General features: G+C 37.8%; 1 protein-coding gene across 8 annotated transcripts in view; it reads left to right on the top strand.

Annotated features, from left to right (window-relative positions):
* ARL15 (ARF like GTPase 15) overlaps positions 1–16,997 on the top strand; it is a 521,133-nt gene extending 504,136 nt beyond the window's left edge. For 5 of the 8 annotated variants that reach the window (XM_074202515.1, XM_074202519.1, XM_074202523.1 and 2 more), the window contains one exon: positions 718–803. Coding sequence is in view for 3 of the 8 variants with exons in the window: in XM_074202516.1 (XP_074058617.1) it covers positions 718–870 (153 nt within the window). In the remaining 5 variants the exon portion in view is untranslated. Of the gene's footprint in view, positions 1–717 lie in introns of all 8 variants that reach the window. The other 3 variants (XM_074202516.1, XM_074202520.1, XM_074202517.1) reach the window with 2 other exon arrangements.
* The last annotated feature ends 2,507 nt before the right edge of the window (positions 16,998–19,504 follow it).

Below are 19,504 nucleotides of genomic sequence, written 5' to 3' on the forward strand. Positions count from 1 at the left end.
GCTGTGATGGTATAGAAGTCTGTTGAGATGAAAAGGTGACTGATTCTATGTGCCAGGTGTGAAGTTAGTTTCCTATCCCCCTTTTCCCCCATAGCCAAAAAAGAAAAAAGACCAGACTTTTTTAGAGAGGAAAAGCCCAGGATATTATTTTTTGGGGGGTAATAAAGAGATCATCCATTTTTAAGAGTTACTTTTAAATGTCCTCTTCTGTGTACTAGAGATGGGTTGGGGAATTTTTGAAGGGAGGAAAGGGAAAGTGAGGTAACATTTCATTTGTTTTTTGACATAGTGAGCAATTTACTTCTAGTCAAACTAATTGATTCTTAAACAGCTTCCTTACAACTGACCAGTGTCACTGTCACTAGTTTCCTTGTGTATCAGGGTGGAGTGGGCTGAAGCTGTTTGCTTCCTTTGAATTGAATTTGAATATTTGCCATCTTGGTAAATCGGTCCTGTGCTGTAAGTGCTTGCAGTTCTTTCTCACACTCAGTAGGACCTCCCATGCTGTGTGAAGTGGACAGGCAGAATGGTGGCTTGCAAGCAGGTCACTCACCCCTAAAGAAAACACACTCAGGTCACAACATAGAGTCTACATTATAAGAACAGCTGTTGATCAGACTCTTAGGATTTCCTGGCATCCCTCCTCCTCTCCCAAATGATTGTTATGAGAAAGAATGGGATTTTTATCAATAAGGTGCTTACTTTTTTTTTTTGTAGATCAAAAAATATTTTGAACTTGAACCACTTGCTCGAGGAAAACGCTGGATTCTACAGCCCTGCTCATTAGATGACATGGATGCAGTAAAAGATAGCTTCTCTCAGCTGATAAATTTGTTAGAAGAAAAGGACCCTGAACCTGTAAGAATGTGAAAGCTAGAGAAGAAAACCAGTTCATGGAAGGTCCTTGTACCTGGCCTGTTTGTTTCTTGTTTTAATTTTATTTTGGTATCAAAACTATTAACCGCTTTGAAATCCAATTTTTTTTTCTTGCAAGTATGCTAGATTTTGTTTCATCTCTATTCAAATAAATATTCTGTAAGTCAGGTAAATTATCATTGATATTAAAGTTCAAGTACACACTACTGAGAGAGAATTTATCTCTATTTACCACTAATTATTCTGTTCATTGCATGTAGCTTCCTTCTATTGTTATGAGAATATCCATGATCTGCCCTGTGCTGAAATGGATGGGAGTTATAGTTGTAAGAATCAAATATGTTGTGAAGGAACAAGAGTACTCATGATACCTTGACTTATTTTCCAAAGGGGATCTATAAAATAGGTTATATGTAATATGTATGTCATAGAATTTCTTATGGACCTCTAGATATTCAGAAGACATTTAGTTTTAACTGCTGCCCTTATGGACTCTCTGTTAAGAATGGTCACCAACAGTTCCAATAAATCATCTTACAAGAAAGGAATGCTCTATTAATGCAAGGTTGGCTTTGAAGTGTCACTTAATGACATCATAACTAATTTCTGAATTGGTTATAACTCAAATCTCATTCTTCACCCACTTTAAAGGCATAGATCATTAATTTTATGTATGAATGGGGATATCCTGGCACAAATTCCTATCAAGATGTACAGATTGCTATCAAATCTAGATTTTTCTTAATATAAAGAAAATGAGAATCTTCATAAAATCAAGCTGCAACAAAATTATCAGTAAGTTGCTTTGTTGTTTTTATTTTCTTTTAAGAAATATTAGATTGATAGAAGTGAAGGAAATAACAGTTGTTTTAAAAAGTTTGTTTTTTAAAAAATTAAAATAGAATAATGCAAATGATTTAAAAACAGCCAAACTCAACATATATAAAATTGACATTGTTTATCATGTTAGCATGGATTATGACAAAAGTTTCAGATAAGGGATCGTTTGTATCACTCATTCATAAAGTGCTTATGTATTATTAGTGGTCTGCTAGTACCTCTCCACAGTAGATGAGGGTCTATCAGTGTTTCTATTGCAAACCTCTATTTTTCAGAGGTTGACAACTTGGCCTCAACAATTTGCTCTGGGCTAAATGTTAATGCATTTGTTCTTGGCCCAGTTTCAATTTTTTGAACTAATTAAAAATTAATGCATTTAATTGAACTTATAGAATTGAAATGGAATGAAATGTATTGGTTTTCTGGGGTATGATCCCTTTTTGCCCTCTTGAAACTGAAAACAGATTTCTGGATGGAGGGCTTTTAAAAATTAAATTCTCTAGGCCTTTGGTCCATAATATAGATTAGGACCTTTTGAGCACTTACAAATATTTTTTTAAGTGGATGAACTTTAGAAACCCTCTTACTACACCTGAGCAGTAAAAACATGTTCTTACTTCTTGTTCAGCATAGATTATCCTCACACACTGCACCATAGGACAGGTTGACGCCATACCTCATCACTGTTCTGGAGGACAAACAGAAGTTAGACTCTTCATATTATTTGAATGTAGTTTTTGTGGTTTAATAGCATAGGTAGTTTTAATGAAATCACCTTTTAAATGTTTGAAAACTTCTTCAACCTTTTTTATGGAATGGATCAAAAAGCTCTGTAGCAAATGATACCTAATTTTTTGTCTAAGGTGTTCTTGAATATTTTTAATACTGTGTGATATTTGAGCAGCACATACTTTTTATTCTGATGACCAGGATCTCAAATTCCTATTCATCTTGTCTTGTTGTGTGGTTCACTGTCTGAGAGCGATAAATCTGACCATTAGGGATTGCTTTCCCTACAAGTTCATCAAATGTAGAATATTGTCCTTTTAAGATACTGTGTTTAATGCTTTGAAGCCATCTGTTAAATGACTTCCCATTGTGTGTGTGTGTGTGTGTGTGTGTGTGTGTGAAAGAGAGAGACAGAGAGAGAGTATGTGTGTGGGTGTGTGGGTGTGGGTGTGTGTTCATGTGTGCGCCAGTGTTGGGCTTCCTCTCAGACCTACAGTGTCTCAGTCTGCAGTGTCTCAGCCGTCAGAATGAAAACATTATCAATCAGTACCCAACAACAGCTGTTTTTGACAAGTTTCTGTCTGACGCCTAATGCTTTACAACTGTCAATAAGGCTCCTTCTTTGTCTAGCAGTTCGGATCTTGCTGTCTCACTGCTTCCGTGCTGCATCCTGTCCCTGTAACTCTAGAATTTGCCATATTTCGGAAATCCACATGGGAGTGTCTGTGTCGTGTGTGTGTGTGTGTGTGTGTGTGTGTGTGTGTGTGTGTGTGTGTGTGTGATAGAGAGATTGAGATTCTTACTTGCTGTGTAATGTGCCACAGGTGTCTTGGTTTGCATATTCAAATACTATATAGGAAAAAAAAGTCCGTGATGTATTACTTCTCTTAGCTTTTCATTGTATTTATGGAGTTAACAATTTTTTGTACCTTACAAGCTAAAGCAGTTGCCTTTTGTAATGGCAATTAATTTATATTACAAGAGTTTGTATCTACTGTAGTTTATGGCTTTGGTTGCTAGTTAACTGTCATGTTATTCTGTCTTTATACTAAAAATACAGCATCTATACTTAGAAGTTGACCAATTCGTGTGGACAACTGCCAGGCGAGGGGAACTTGTATTGTCAATGATTTATAAGTGATTTCCACTATCTTCAAATGAAAATAAACGCTGAGTAGAATTGATGTCCTGAGCCTGCCTCCTTTCAGTTTTAGCATTTGGGAGTCATGGTTTTCCATTTTCATTTGCATTGCCTATATTGATATAAAGTTTTCCAAAATAAGTTCTGCTATCCTTAGGTTAAAACAAAAGATTAATTTGCATATCCTTTGAAGTGATTGTGAGAAACTTTTTTAAAAAAGTACCTTTTCCATTTGGTTTGTTTTTGGAAGTAGTTTGCTTTCATTCCAATTATTCCTTCAAAATGAATGAACCAAGTTCAATTAAGAGTGCTAATAGAAAGTGGCATGCCTCAATCAAAACAGTCTTTTATTATATTTCCTATAAAAACAACTTTCTAAGAATACCTTAATTTGATGGAAGGAACTATTTCCACCAAAGTAAATATACTTCTGGAATAAGTAAATATTTTTAAAACTACTTTGGGGGATTCTCACATGTGCTTTGGTCCTTAAAGAGGGAAAACATTATCCAAAAACAGGTAAGAAAAGGAAAAATCTAATGCAAGAGTAAAAAATTTCCTTCAGGCTATATTTGGACTTCAGTGAAATCCTATACTATCACTTTCAACTATATGGAGTATTCACAGTGCTTCTCATTAAAGCAAGATGCTTTCTGAGATCCAAACTTAGTTTAGTTTCCAAGATAAGCAATTATCATTTATCAACTTCCTGAGGAGTCTAAGACATACCCAAGCAAATATGGACAAAACTAAGATTTTTCTCTAGGTTCAAACTCCGTATCCAGACTTGAATGGAAATCTAATAATTGTGCCTGGCCTCTTTCTCTCTATGACTTTAGAGAGCATTTTCATTAACCTTTTCACCTAATGGTGCAAACAGAAATGAAAAGGTACTCGGGAGGGGAAGAGTGGAAGATCCCTCATTTTCAGTGTTTTTGGAGGGGAGGGACCATCTTCATGCAAAGACATTCTAGGGGAATCTAGATTTCCTCCTCATCCCCCACCCCCCAGGCACTTCCAAGCTTGGACCTGGGAGGTCTGAAGTTCATGCTGTGAAATGCATTACCACATCATGTTGGGAATTCCTAGCAACAAAGGGTTCACAACTTTTGGCCACCATTGAGTCAGCATGTTAAATGATTTGCATTTTAGGGTTAAGTCTTTTAAAATTCAGATGCACAAAGTAACCTATAAGCATGGATTTTGGCACCCTACTCCTCTCCCCACCCTACTTATTTCTGAAACCTGAGGAGCTTCCCTTGTAAGATGAGGAAGCTCAGATGGAAGATCAATCTCCCCTCCCCCTTGCCTCTCCTTTTGAATTAAAATCTTAAATGAAAAACTTTTCTTCAAACTACCGTGTCATTGAATCTGGAAGTGGCTCTTTGCTCCAACCTCTCTCGTTCCATAATATGCCTTTCAATAAAACCATCACAAAGTGTTTGAAAAGCATGAAGGAGAATCTCCTCAGCATGTAGTTTGTCCAACTGAGCTATTTCTTTATCAAATGATGACAAGTAAAAAATTTTTTTATGGTTATCAAATAAATGTCACCTCAATTCCCATCTGACAGGGTGGCCCTTTTATTCAATGGGGCTTGGTTTAGGCAAGCCAACTGTAGATTTCAGGGACAGGACATGCCCTCTCTTCATACCCTCTTCTCCTGTTCCAGGATCTTCAGGGGCTACCCTCTTTAAATAGTCATCAAACTCATACCATTTTCAAAATACTTTCATATATACATTCTCTTTTTGAGGCTTTCAATAATCTTGGGAGAGCAATAGGACAGGTATTATTCTCCTGTATTTACAGAAAAGGGAAATAGATATAGATTGCCTAAAGTCAGTAGTAAAGCTGAGATTAGAACCTGGGATCCCTAACTCTTTGACCAAGTCTCCTGCCACCAAATCATCCTATTATTAGATGTTTCCAACCTACTTGAAGTAGTAGGATGTTTAAAATGATTGAGTCATCTTTAAAAAAAAATAAAGATTCTACATAACATAACCAATGAAAATACTTCCTCTAGATTGAGGGGTGGGAAAACACAAGCTTTTCTGAATGATTTTCTCTCTCCCCACAATCAATTTTTAAAGCTTTCCCTTTTCCTCTATTATCCACTGATAGAGATATTCTAATCATTTCCTTTTCATCTAATGCTCTCCTCTCTAATCTGGCCCTCTCTAGGCCTTTCATATAGCTATGTCAGCATTATTCATTTAAACAGCCTCACCCTGATGAAGGAGGTAAGTGAAAAGTATTCTCCCCAAGAAAGAAATGCTGACTCCAACACAATAAAACCAAATCAACTGAAACCTATATTTCAGTAAATTTAGGGTATTGTCTTCCACTGCAGAATTCCTAATGACAGTTGCATGTCCTTGAAATTCAGAAAAATCAATCCACTGGTAAGATCATTTATATCACAGGCAAAACCCAATAATATATATAAAATTCATATCAAATAGTAATGTGGCAGGTGATTTTCTGGGAGGAAGAAATTGAATCTCCTACAATCACAAAGGCAGACCCAGGGCTCCAGCAAAATAGGATCATAGATTGAAAAATGGAAGGGTTCTTAGAGATCATCTACTCCTACTTCTTTATTTTGCCAATGAGGAACTTGTGGCTTAGAAGTTAAATATCTTCCTCAAGATCACACAACTGATATATTAGTGGCAGAGCCAGAATCAATAAGCATCAGACAATCTCCAGAACCTATAAATTGTGGTTGGTTTCCAAGCAACTGAATGACCAAACCCAGAACATAATATATTTTCAGTATCTGAATGAACTCCCCAGACAGACTGCTCAATGATATAGTTTTTGTGTAAATGTATCAACAATGAAAGGACTACATCCTCTCAAGTAATGCTGATGCCATGGTCATTGACTAAGGCATTCAGTTGAGGAGAATGGATCCTGGGTAGTGTGCAATCAAAGGGCATCTGGAAAAACTCTTCAAGGACACATTGAGGCAAACTGAGTCGGATGTAACATCTGATTATTGAGAAATGGGTGTCAAGAAGTCATTTGAGTCAAGAGCTTTGATTAGAACAGAAAACTGGACTACAGGCTGCCATTTCCCACAATTAAGTTCAATTTATAAACCTATATATTAAGTTCCTACCATGTACCAGACACAGGAAAAACTTGTGGTACAAAGGAAAACATGTACTGCTCAGAATACAGGCACATGACCTAAAGTCAAATCCTTCCCTCAAGGCTTACTATTTGAGTGACCTTGGACAAGTTACCTCACTTCAAAGAGTCTCAGGTTTCCTCACCTATACAATGAAGCAGTTGGATTAGATAGCCACTGGGTTCCCTTCCTGCTCCAGATCTGTGCCCTACTCTTTTAAACATTGGGGATAGTAAGAGATTAGTTACAAATGTGCTTTTGCAAAGAACAGATGAGGAAACACAAAATGAATGCAGAATAATTTGGGGCATTCAGGTAGGTCTGGCAGACAACCCTAATAAATGGGAAAATCAGAAAAGGACCCTTCTAGAAGGATGACTCTAAGTAGACTTATCTTTGGATATCCTCCATTTTGTAAGCAACTTTGTGATGTGAAGTGTCAGTCATAGATGCATTCTTTACAAGGTTATTAAACAGGAAATCTTTGAGATCTTTATGAGGCTCAAGTTAAAGGATTTGTCTATAACAGACCTCACATTACATTGGAAGTATGTCACCAATAATCTTTTTGTTTTTGTTTTTTAACCTTTTTTTTAATCTCCTTAAATCAAATAGTTGGCTTATATGACTACAGGCTTCTCCTCTGTGGCTTGGAAGGGACCCTGGCTTTTCAGGACTTTCTGGGGGAGAGCTAGCTCTGACAAAACTGAGGGACTGGTGATAGACAGCACATCTGTGTTGGAGCACCACTAACCTATTGGTGAGAGAGACTCATCTCCAGGAGGGTGGCCACCGGTGATTGGAATTTGTTTGGCCACAACAGCTCTTGAAATCAAATGTCAAAGAGGAATCTTGATCTGTGTCAGATGAGGAACTCCCCACCTTGGTAAAGTTACAGCTCTTATGAAATATAAACTTTTTTTGAATTCTGTAGACATCTCATAAATTGCATATCAAGTCATTAGTTTCACATCACATGTTTAAGCCTTGAGGTTACTTTGCATTTCTTCTCGGTTCAAACTTAATTGATGCACACCCCTTTCCAAATTTAAAACTATTTTTAAACTTTATTCACAGACCATTTAACTTCATTAATACCAAAAAATCAAAGCAAACTCAAAAAGAAATCTAATGAATCTAAACAATTTAGAACTTCAATTTTGACTTTCTTCCCAAGAAAGCTTTGTTAAGTTAGGCCCCTTTTATTCCACTACCTAACAACAGGGTCTAGAACAGAGTATTAAGAGGGGAAAAAAAGCTCCTGTTCTTTTCACCATCTTTGTATTCAAAGAGACTTCCCTCTCCAAAACTGCTTAGTGTCATCCTTATGTTTGTTGGTCTGACAATCAACATGTGAAATGTATGATCAGGGTCCTCCAAAGCAGAGGCCTCAATGCACTATGAGTCTTCATCCTCTCAAACAGTGCCAGCTGCCCGGCAAAATGCTGGTACCATTCATATGTATGGACATAAGGAGCAACCTCCTAACTAAATAGACCCTGAATTTCTTCAACCATCTTCCAATAGTAGAGTCAAAACCTTATCAATGTTTCAGAAAGTTACTCTTTTTCATTCATCCAGAGAAGCACAATATTTTTAAAACAGAATGAATTAATATAGGACTAGGAACTAGAGATATCATCACCTCTTCTCCATAAACAATGATAGGATATCCTAGATTATAGGATTGGCAAAAACTAATGGATTTGGCAGGAATTCACCCAGATTTGAGGTTATAACCTTAATTACAATTATGAATGTCTCTAAAAATTGCAGCTCCTGTGACCTTATTGTGTACTCTGTTGCCACTCTCTTGACCCCCTGGCCCAGTAGGATAGTTGAACCTCCCTTTTTGCAGAAGAATGTATGATTCCTTATGAAGAATTATGACCTTAAATTAAGCCTAATCAGAATTTATGTTAGTTCCTCAGTTCCTCCCATTGCCACTGGGAGATGTCTAAAAAGTTTCAGAGTTTTGTTTTTGTTTTGGGTTTGGGTGGAGTGGGATATCTTATATGTTGATAGTAAAAGGTAGTTTGCAAATCTTTGGTGTTATATCAATTAAAGATGTAGAACAATTTCCAGAACAGAGTTCTTTCCACTAAAAGCAATTTTCTTTGGCTTCCTTTTAGTAGTATACTTACTACTAAATAGCAAGGTTCCCACTAGACATCTGAGGCAACTTAGTCATCTCCAAATAGTGGGCTCACCTGGATCTCATGAGACAACAAAACAGCTGGACCAGCAAGGTCACCTGCTTGGGCTTCATTTCATGCCTTTGCATGGGAACGTTTCTAGATGAGATGCTTCAAGTCTCACACCATCATAACCATTTTTCATTCTTCCAATCCATAAATAATTAACTGTTATTTCTCTACAGCTCCTCATGGTTTTTACTGGTAAGTAGCATTTATAGATTAATTTGTATATTAATATATTAATTTGTAGGTTAATTAATAATTTCTTAACCACCCAACATCATAAGCTTCTTAAGAGAAGCACTGTGGCAGAAGACAAAAGACCTGAGTTGGAATCTCAGCTCACTACTCCTCATCTGTATTACTTAAGAAAGATCATTTTCTCTCCCTGTACCTAGATTTCCCATCTATAAAATGAAAGGGCCCTTCTAACTCTGAATTTGAAATTCTTTGTCCTTTTGCAGTACTAATTTCTCCAGAAGTTAGACACTCTGTAAATACAATTAATTGATTCAATTTCATTTTGGAGACTAGATTTCCAGATATGCAACAACTAACTGGATTAAGTTTCATTTTCCCAAGTCCTATCATTTTAATAGAGGATTAAGTTCCAAGATTTTTCTGTTGGAATATATGTTTTACCATCTTAAGCACCTGTCCCAGAGGCATTTTTTGATAAATCAGAAATAAAAGTGGTCCCTATTTCCTGTGACAATGGAAAATCATTATTTTTATTAAATGCCTGAGATAAATCTAAATAACATAGTTCATAAAACTGTATCATTTAAATTTTCAGAGACAAACATCATATTACCAGTTGTTTTCATCTTTCCTCCCAGGAACTTGGGCTCACAATAAATGCCCAATAAATATTTGTTGCTTTACAAAGATATGCAGATATGTAGCTATAGCTTGAGAACTGCATAGTGTGTGTGTAAGGTATGTATATGTTGTTTGCTAATTCTTGGGATGTGTGAACATATTGGGGCTCAGGGAGCAATGGGGATAAAGAAATATTTAAGAAATTGCCTCGGTGGGAAGAACATGAGAATAAAATAAAATAAATAATTTTTTAAAAAAGCAATTTTGAGACTTAGGAATTCTGAACAACTCAATGGCCATTATTCAATTTATGCTACCCGTCTTCTCTGTATGTGATGGATTCAAGGTGTAGAATTAAGACATCTGTATTTGGACATAGTCAAAGTAGGATTTTTGTTTTCATTGACTGCATTTTTATTACAAGAACTTTGTTTTTCCTTTAAATTGGCATAGAGTGGGATAAAGAGAAAATAAATACTTTCTAATTGAAAAATGAAAGATTTTTTTAAGAGGAAAACATAGTGGTACACTGGACCTGGAGTCAAGAAGACCTGAGTTTGAGTCAGGTCTCAGCTATTCACTAGCTATGTGACCTAGGCAAGTCACTTAACCCTGTTTACCTCAGTTTCTTCCTCTTTAAAAATGAATTGGAGAAAGAAATGTCAAATCATTCCAGTTTCTCTGCTAAGAAAACCCAAATGGGATCAAGAAGAGTAGGACACGACTGAAGACAACTGAACAACAAAAATAACCAGCAGTACGATTTCTGGGCTATCTTGTACTGGGGGAGATAACTGAGAAAACATTTATTATATATGTATATAGATATCTAGATATATACACATGCATAACATTTACTAATCAAATTTATTGCTCGAAGCTCTAAACTGAGCTCAGAGCTTTGTTGGAGTGCCTCTACCACAATGAATGGCCAAATTTCTCTAAAGCCAAGTCATTAAGCAAAGTTTCCATTAATCCACTGCCCCCTCCCTACCCCCAGAGCAGTTTCCAAAGGTCAGACTTCTCTAGATAATCATCCCAATGACCTTGGAGGGGAAAAGGGAAAATGACCTCCTAAATTTTAAGACCCTCTCTGATGATTTAACTGTATCAGGTTGTGAGGAATAGCCCACATCTTTAATCTCTGAAAATCAAGGCAACTAGATGGCATAGTCTGGAATTAGGAAGACATCCATTCAAATCCAGCCTCAAATACTTAACCTCTGCCTCAGTTTTCTCATTTGTATGAAAAGGGGATTAATTATATAGCACCTTCTTCCAGGAGTTGTAAGGCTCAAATGAGAATAATTGTAAAGTACTTAATGCAGTGTCTGGCATGTGGTAGAACATTAGTTATTATTGGTGGAGAAAGGAAACAGGTAAAAGAATTTACTTTTAAAATAATTAAAGCATAAGGACAATGACTTTTGTTCATAGATATATAATGTTTCTGTGTGTGTGTGTGTGTGTGTGTGTATGGAGAGACAGATACAGAGAGAGAGAGAAGAAGAGAGACAGAAAATGGCAGAGAGAGCAGTACTATGAACTCATTCCAAGGAGGGTAGCCCTGAGCTATAAAGAATAGTTTTCTTCTGAGTCTTCTTCATTCTCTTAATAAATGTCTCAATGTCCAGCTTGGGGTAAATGCTCACAGAATAATACAAAATCAGTGGGTCCCTATGCTTAGTGAAGATGATGACTGACTCTGGCCTAATTAGTACTATGATTAAAATGTCTACTAAAATACTACTAAAAAAAAAAGAAAAAATCTTTTAAAAGAAAAAAAATTTCATGAAAGGTTTTAAGAATAGAAGATAGTATATGATAATAAAATCGATTTTTTTGTGACTGAAAATTTTTCAGTCCTCAGTGAAATGAGGCAGATAGGTGCCATAATTGATGGAAGGCATCTAGGTCCCAATTAATAGTGAATAAGAACTTCACCACCACCCGGAGATTGCATTGTTTGAATTCAACCTGCATTTTTGTAATCAACTCAGACCAATGACCATATATGCAAAATTATATAGTATGAAGTCAAATACATGCACTGAAGGTACTGTCTTCAAAACAGGCAATGAGAAACATTATTTTGTGAGGAATCTGTTGAATTTACTCTACAACAAACACTAAGTGGCTTCTGACTACACGGGAGGTGCTTTTGAGGCAGCACAGTAAACTAATGAGTATTGCCACTGGAGTCAGAGAATCTGAGTTAAAATCTTGACTTTAACTTCCTACCTCTGTAATTTTAAGCAAATCCCAACCTCATTGGACCCTAAATTCTCCATCTGTCAAACAAACCTTTAGATGAGGTGACCCTCAGGTGCCTTTTGGTCTCTAGGTCTATGATCTTATGATATAAACATGAGAAATGGAAGGGCTTGGGCTCCCAAAGCTTAATGCACATGCATGAACAAATAATTCAAGATAGAGTGTGAACAACAAAAGGGAAAACTCAAAGTGCTCCACCAGAAATTAAGGAGAAATGATTGAAGAGAGGACTGAAGGACATGGAGAAAGAGAGGAAATAGAGAAAGAACTGGCTGTGAAATGAAGCCTGGAAGATCTGTATTCAAATATTGACTAACACAGAGTAGCTCTGTTGTGTGACCCTGCAGAGTCAATTTCTCAGTGCTCTAAACAACTCTAATAAATTGAAGAGAAGGGACCAACTTTCATTGGTGGAGGAATTTTCCTCTCTTGGGAGTTTCCCATATCAATGTACTAATTTCCCATCCCTGAGGAGGCCAAAGCTGGAAGGAAAGTAGTTACTGGGGGAAAAAAAAGCAACTTGTAGATCTATTCATTAGGAAAGAAATGTGTCTTAACCAAATGTTACTGATTCACAACCAAAAAACCCAATGTGTCTGGACTAACACCTGTTGACTTGCCAATGTGCATTTAACACAACCAAAGGGCCCAGCTGGTCCAATTCAAAGCAAAAGTAGGGTGCTCAGAATTTTGGAAATGTTGAATTTCAAATGAAAGTTGGGCCCCTGCTCCCAGCAGTTAGCAGCATGACCAATAGGGTAAGGGTCCCTTTTGCCATTAATAGGTCTGCCTGCGACCTCTGAACTACAGTAGTACTGTATGGGGCTGGAAAACTAATCAAAGACATCGGAGGTATTAGGACTATTTACTTCACATTCCTATTTGCTGCCCAATTAACATGATTTACAGCTGAAAAAATAATGTCTCAGAGATAAATGGACTACTCAAATTCTGAAGCAAAGGGGAGATGACCAATAATATTAATGGAAGTTATCACAAGCAAATGCACATCCAAAGGGAACATGGAGAAAGATTCTATTTCTCAGAATCTTTCCCATTCTGCTTTCACCATCCAAAATCTTCCCGGCCCAACTGACTTTGAGGACCAGATGGTGTGGTGTAATTCCGGACAGGGCAGGGAGTCAGTCAGAAGGCAGTGGCCTGGGCTAGATCTGATAAAAATGTGACACCCTCCCTCCCCAGGTCTCTGAGGGAAATAGAATGGTTGAGCTTATTGTTGGCAGTGACCCCTCTTGAAAACAGGCTCTTTTGGTGACACCAACATCATGTGGAAACCAGGCTCACAGATTGTAAAACGGTCATCCTTCTGCTTCTAATACTGATTTAACCTCAAAGGAACTTTGTTTAATATTTAAACCAAATGGTTTGTGAGATTTCACTAGGCAGATGCACTACTGTCCATTCAGTCATTTGAGAAATCCTATAGAGGTCTTGATGTGCCTGCAGGCTTCCTATTCCCACCAGATTCCATGGAGATCTGACTTGATGCTAATGGACTGGAGGCTTTTTTTTTGCTTACTTGATACTGAATAGGAAGGTTTTCTGAAGTGAGTGCTTGCAGATAGTATGATAACTGAGGACTGGAGGTTTTTATTGAACCAGTGGCATCAGGTCCAATGACTGTATGGTCTAGTTGATGAGAAAATAGAAATCTGGGTCTGCTTTTTAGTATTGCCACCAATTCACCATATGAGGCAGGTAAAACTTGAGTAAGCATCTACTTTCAGAGGTGAATTTCTCACTCATTCATTAATGTATTTATATCTTAGTAAATATTAAAAGCCTACTGCATAAATTTAGAATTATGATAAGAAAGTGATTAAAATGTCCATACCTTTTGAAACAGAGATCTCCCTGATATCTATCTATATCTATATCTATATCTATATGTATAGCTATAGCTATATCTATATCTGTACACTACATATACTCCCCAGGAGGTTATTGATTGGGGAAAAAATATATGTACAAACATACCAAGTGTAACTGCAAAGAAAAGCAGTAACTCAAAACAATAACTGGATGATCACAGAAAAGACCGAGACATAAAACTTTCAAGAAACTATTGAACATAGTATTATATAATATTAAAACTAGAAGGAATGAACTTTAGAAATTATCTATTCCTCCTCTACCATTTTACAGATGAGAAAACAAGCACAGAGAAACAGAGTGATTTGCCAAAGGTTGCACAGCTTAAGTAGCAGAGCCAGCATTCTAACTGAGGTCATCTAACTCCAAGGCTAGCATATTTTATGGCTGTGGTTATTCAGTCATTTTTCAGTTAAGTCTAGCTCTTCATGGACCCATTTGGGTTTTCCTTTCTTTCTTTCTTTCTTTCTTTCTTTCTTTCTTTCTTTCTTTTTTTGGTAAAGATACTGGAATGATTTGCCATTTCCTTCAACTCATTTTACAGGTGAAGAAACTGAGGCAAATAAGGTTAGATGACTTGCCCAGGGTCACACAGCTAGTAAGTGTCTGAGGTCAGATTTGAACTCAAGAAGATGAATCATCTTTACTCCAGTCCTGGGGCTCTATTCATTGTACCACCTAACTCCCCTACTCTATTCTACTTACATCCCAACAAAGACAATCACTCTTTATCACCTGCATGCTCTTTGTAGGAGGCTCAGGCTACACTGACCTCTCTAAAAGTAGTTTCCAGGGATCACCTTTGTGGAACTTATTCATTAAAACTGGACCACTGTATTGAAAAGGCACTGGCTTGGCATAAGAATACATAGAATCTAGTTCCAGCTCTGTTGCTAATGAGTAGGTATGATCTTGAGCAAGGAAAGAAGCATGTCACTTCTCTGGATCTATTTTCTATAGCAATGAGTGGGTAGAAATATAGTTCCCAAAGGCCCAGATCTGACATCCTATGACTTGATTCCTGGGGTCAGTGATCTCATCCATAATCTTTCAGTCAATTTTTGAGTTTTCCTGAAGGGAACTCACTTTTTGCCCATATCCATGAAAATGGGGAAGGTTAAAGTTCTTCACTGGATTGGTTTAGCCAACAAATTCTAAGGTTTAGCATCCTTTGCTTCAAATAGTCTTTTTTTCATCTTTACTGAATCCTTTGGGGAGAAAAGATGATAGGTAGCTAAAGAAGACCTTTGGAGGATTCATGTAGGATAAAAAAAAAGACAGAAAGGGGCAGGGTGGAACATGGGAAAGGAAGAACTTGACCAAATCCACTGCTAGTGGAGATCCTACAGTCCAAAGGTAGGTATACCTATGACTGAGTCTAAAGGAATTGCTAGTGTGCCATGAGCTAAATGAATTAGGAGGTTTTGACCTGATATTTTAGATCCTCTGTCCCCTACTCTGTTCCCCCAAGTTCTTAATTATCTTGTACTCTCTGGGAAAAGGAAGAACCACAAACTTTGAACTCCTCAGAGAAAAGACATTAGCTAAGCTTGAAAATCTCAATGTGGATGGTGAGGTAAGAACCACATCTTCAGAGTCTTTAGGATAATTGAGAATATTCTCATATGCTGGAGAGAACACTTGGAAGAGAAAATGTAGCTCTAGAAGAATGACCTCCATACCTTCAGACCCTGTCCAGTGGCACTGATTCAAATCAATAAAGAGCCACAATCAATAGTATTAATTGAGCACCTATATTGTGAAAAACAATGAAGGAGATTCAGAGTTTAGATAGGGGGTGTGGTTCCTGTCCTCACAAACTTATGCTCCCAAGAGGAGACAAGATGTTATCACAGATAAATAACGAATCATAATGACACACATGCACTGAAGAGGAACAAAATGAAGTACCAGAAGTCTGAGGGGTGAGACCATTCCTACTAGAGACATTTCTGAAGGAGAGTCAATAGCCAACCCAACCAGACAAGTAAAATTCCATAGCCACTAAATCACCATTTCCTCTCATACCTTGACGGAGATGGACCTGCTGACCTTAGAAATAGCAGTGCCCCAGCTCGCACAACCACCAGACCAGCTTCCACCAGTGCTTATAACTATCATTGAGGTGGCAAATAATTTTAGAGATAAGACCAGCTTCCATCACCACCACAACTGCTGCCAAGTGCTACCAACAGTCTGGTGGGTACAGGAGTCATGGAAGTAGCAGGATCTCCCCAAACTCTGGTTCTGCTCCTTGATCAGCCTTCACAGCCATTATCTGAGGAAGTAAAGAAAGGACAAATTGCCACATACGAGATAGACAAGCCAGCCCCACTGCATCAGCAGGGCACCTTGAGGTAGAAATAAGAGGCAATATGTGGTCAAGCCACTAACACTACCAGCTTGACCATCAACTCTTCTCAGATCCTGATGGAGATAGCCAGCAGGGACACACAGCTTGAACTCAAGAGCCTTGGGAACAGCACTACTTCCAGCCCAGAGCCTTTAACCACCATCATGAGAAACAACACCAGTGAAGATGTAAACTGGTTAAAACTTTGGCAGGTGCAGGAGCTATAGATCCTAGAGGCCTAGAGAAGAAAGCTCTTGTTACCAATACACTTGTTGCTGTCAAACAGTTCAACATCAGAAATAGATAGGATGGATCCTTCTACAGTCACCTTCATAATCCCCACGCAGTACATGTATCTACCCATTTCAACAAGACCTAGGGATCCTCTGACTGAACTTACATGGTCCTAGCCACCCACTAGGACCTAGGATGGGGCCTTGGAGATGCAAGGATATATGGGAATTCAACAGGGGAGGAGAAAGATTTCAGGTAAAGGAAACAGCATAAACAAAATTATGGATGATGGGTAGTTCTGGGCATTTTATGTGACCTAATCACTGGTATGCAAAATGAAAGGAGGGAAGTAATATGCCCAGGACTGTTCTTGATATTGTGAGAGATATTTTTTTAAAAAAGCAAAAATTCCCTGACCTTGAAGAATTTAGAATCTAAATGATAACTTATGGGCATTAATCAATACACTCCCATTTAAGTGCCTACTACCTGTCCTTACCCCCAAGGAGTTTATATTCTATTAAGATAGACAACGGGGGGGGGGGGGGGGGGCGGCTAGGTGGTGGCTAGGTGGCATAGTGGATAAAGCACTGGCCCTGGAGTCAGGAGTACCTGAGTTCAAATCCGGTCTCAGACACTTAATAATTACCTAGCTGTGTGGCCTTGGACAAGCCACTTAACCCCATTGCCTTGCAAAAACCTAAAAAAAAAAAAGATAGACAACAGGGAAGAAAAGACAATAAGCATGTATATGGTACCTTCTATGTGCCTGAGTTGAGTTTTTACAAATATTATCTCATTTGATCCTCACATCAACCCTGCAAGGTAGGTGTTATTATTAGCTTCATTTTATATTGAAGAAACTGAAGCATAGAAAGATTAAATGACTCACTCAAGGTCACACAGCTAGTATACATCTGAGGTCAACTTCAAACTCCAATCTTCTTAAGTCTAGGGCCAGTTGTCTCTCCATTGAGCTACCAGCTACTCATTGAGGAAGGGAGTGGGGAACTAAAAACTGGAAATATTAGAAGAAGTATTATTTAGGACTTTTGGACTGATTCTTGAAGGATGATGGAGATGAAGAGGGAGCTGATTCCAGGCAGGATGACAAAGTACAAAAATGGGAAATGGAGTTCTGTGTAGAAGGAACAATTAATAGGCTATAAAGGGCTTTAAGCAACAGGTTTTAAATTTTCTTCTAGAGGAAATAGCAGTCAGTTGAGGATTATTTGAGGCAGAAAATGGCATGGTCAGACATATGCTTTAGGAAAATCAATACACCAGCTGTGAATGGAATATTCTACCCAACAATAAATGATTAAGTGACTGGGATAGAAGTGATCTTTTTCTTCCTGAGGCTCTCATTTTTTTTCAGATACCTGGTATCATATTTCAGCTTCTATCATAGTTTTGGGGGCATATGTCTTATTCCCCTACTAGAATACAAGCACCTTGAGACCAGGGAAATGCCCTTTTTTTCCTAAAGTTATAGACAATCTAAAAAAAAAAAGTAGGTCCTAGGTGGTGGCTAGGACCATGTGAGGTCAATCACAGCAGGATCTCTCCATCTTGGAGCAATGATTAGATGCATTACTGTTGAATATGATGATGACTGTAGGAGGATGCCTGGGACACTCAAAAACAGTTCCTAGAGTATATCTGGGACATTTGCTTTGGCCTATAGCCCTTCTTATATTCCCATTAATCCTTCCAGGCATGGCACACCTTCCTCTTGAAAGAAATGTCATTCTTCACAGAAGTTCATACAAATTCTGCCTTTCATTGGCAACCAGACTGGCCAGCAACACGAAACCCAGAATCTCCAATTCCAAAGTAACTTATAGAAGATTTTTTATTTGATACAGGTAGAGGGCAGAAAATTGCACTAACCTTTTGTCAATAAGTTGTACAGAAAACATTTCTCGATCCGTATAAACTCTGCATGCAATTCACTTAACTTTTCCAGATGTGTCCTCCTCCCAGATGGTTGGTGAGACCTGGGAGGTCAGTGACATTATAGATGGATGGCCTAGCACCACTGTAGGGAGATGAATATTGGTACCTTTGAAGTGATGAGGTGACTTTTCTCATCTATTAGCCAGAAGGAAAAGCTATTTTCTTCAGGCTAGTCGCCACCTCTATTTCCACCTCAATGAGACCATATAATTAGCATACAGCCCAATCATGGCAAGTGGGTACTAGTTCTGCTAAGTATCTGAGACACTCATTCTACCACAGAGCATGTAGGAGGAAGCGTCCATGCAACTCAATTAACTAGTGTTTTCCAACCTGTAGACTGCAGCAAATTTTTACTGGTCAGTACATTTTTTTGCTACCAAAGTCCTTCCTTCTTAAAATTTTCTTAAGCTTAAAAAAAAAAAACTCTTGTATGTCTCCCAATTCTCTCTCTTCCTCAGTTCCTAGATCCTGTCTCTTGAGGGTGAAACTTGGTTTGTGGAAAATAATTTAGATACTTGACCTATTGGCAATTTAGTTTAGGTTTAGAAACACTGAAGCAAACAAAAACCCAAAGGAATTTTAGTTTTACCTAGAGAAGATAATCATTAAAGAGAAACATTCAAATTCTCCTTTTCAAATATGCATCCCAAGAATGTTAAAGACTTTATAGGAACTATGATTGTTTGTCCCTAAGGACAGTTATAAAAATAACAGTAAATCACTTTGCACATATTATTTCCTTTGATTCCTAATAATTCTATGAAGAAGTCCTATTATTATATCCCATTTTGCAGACAAAGAAGTTGAGACTGAGAGATGTTGTCCTACCCTTAGGCTCATAGCTAGCAGGTGTCTAAGTCAGGTTTCAGAGCCTCTTTCTAGACCCCACAACCAACTCTATCAGCTTTGCTATGTTATCTCTCTGAAATGTTTCATCTTCTCATTTACTAGAAGGGAATCTCATCAAAGAAGAACTTTTTAGCAAGACGAACCCTATTGTGAGTCCCTTGGTAAAAGTCACTAGACGTTCCCTAAATTAT

Source organism: Macrotis lagotis, chromosome X (genome assembly GCF_037893015.1).
Source record: "Macrotis lagotis isolate mMagLag1 chromosome X, bilby.v1.9.chrom.fasta, whole genome shotgun sequence".
NCBI lineage: Eukaryota > Metazoa > Chordata > Mammalia > Peramelemorphia > Peramelidae > Macrotis > Macrotis lagotis.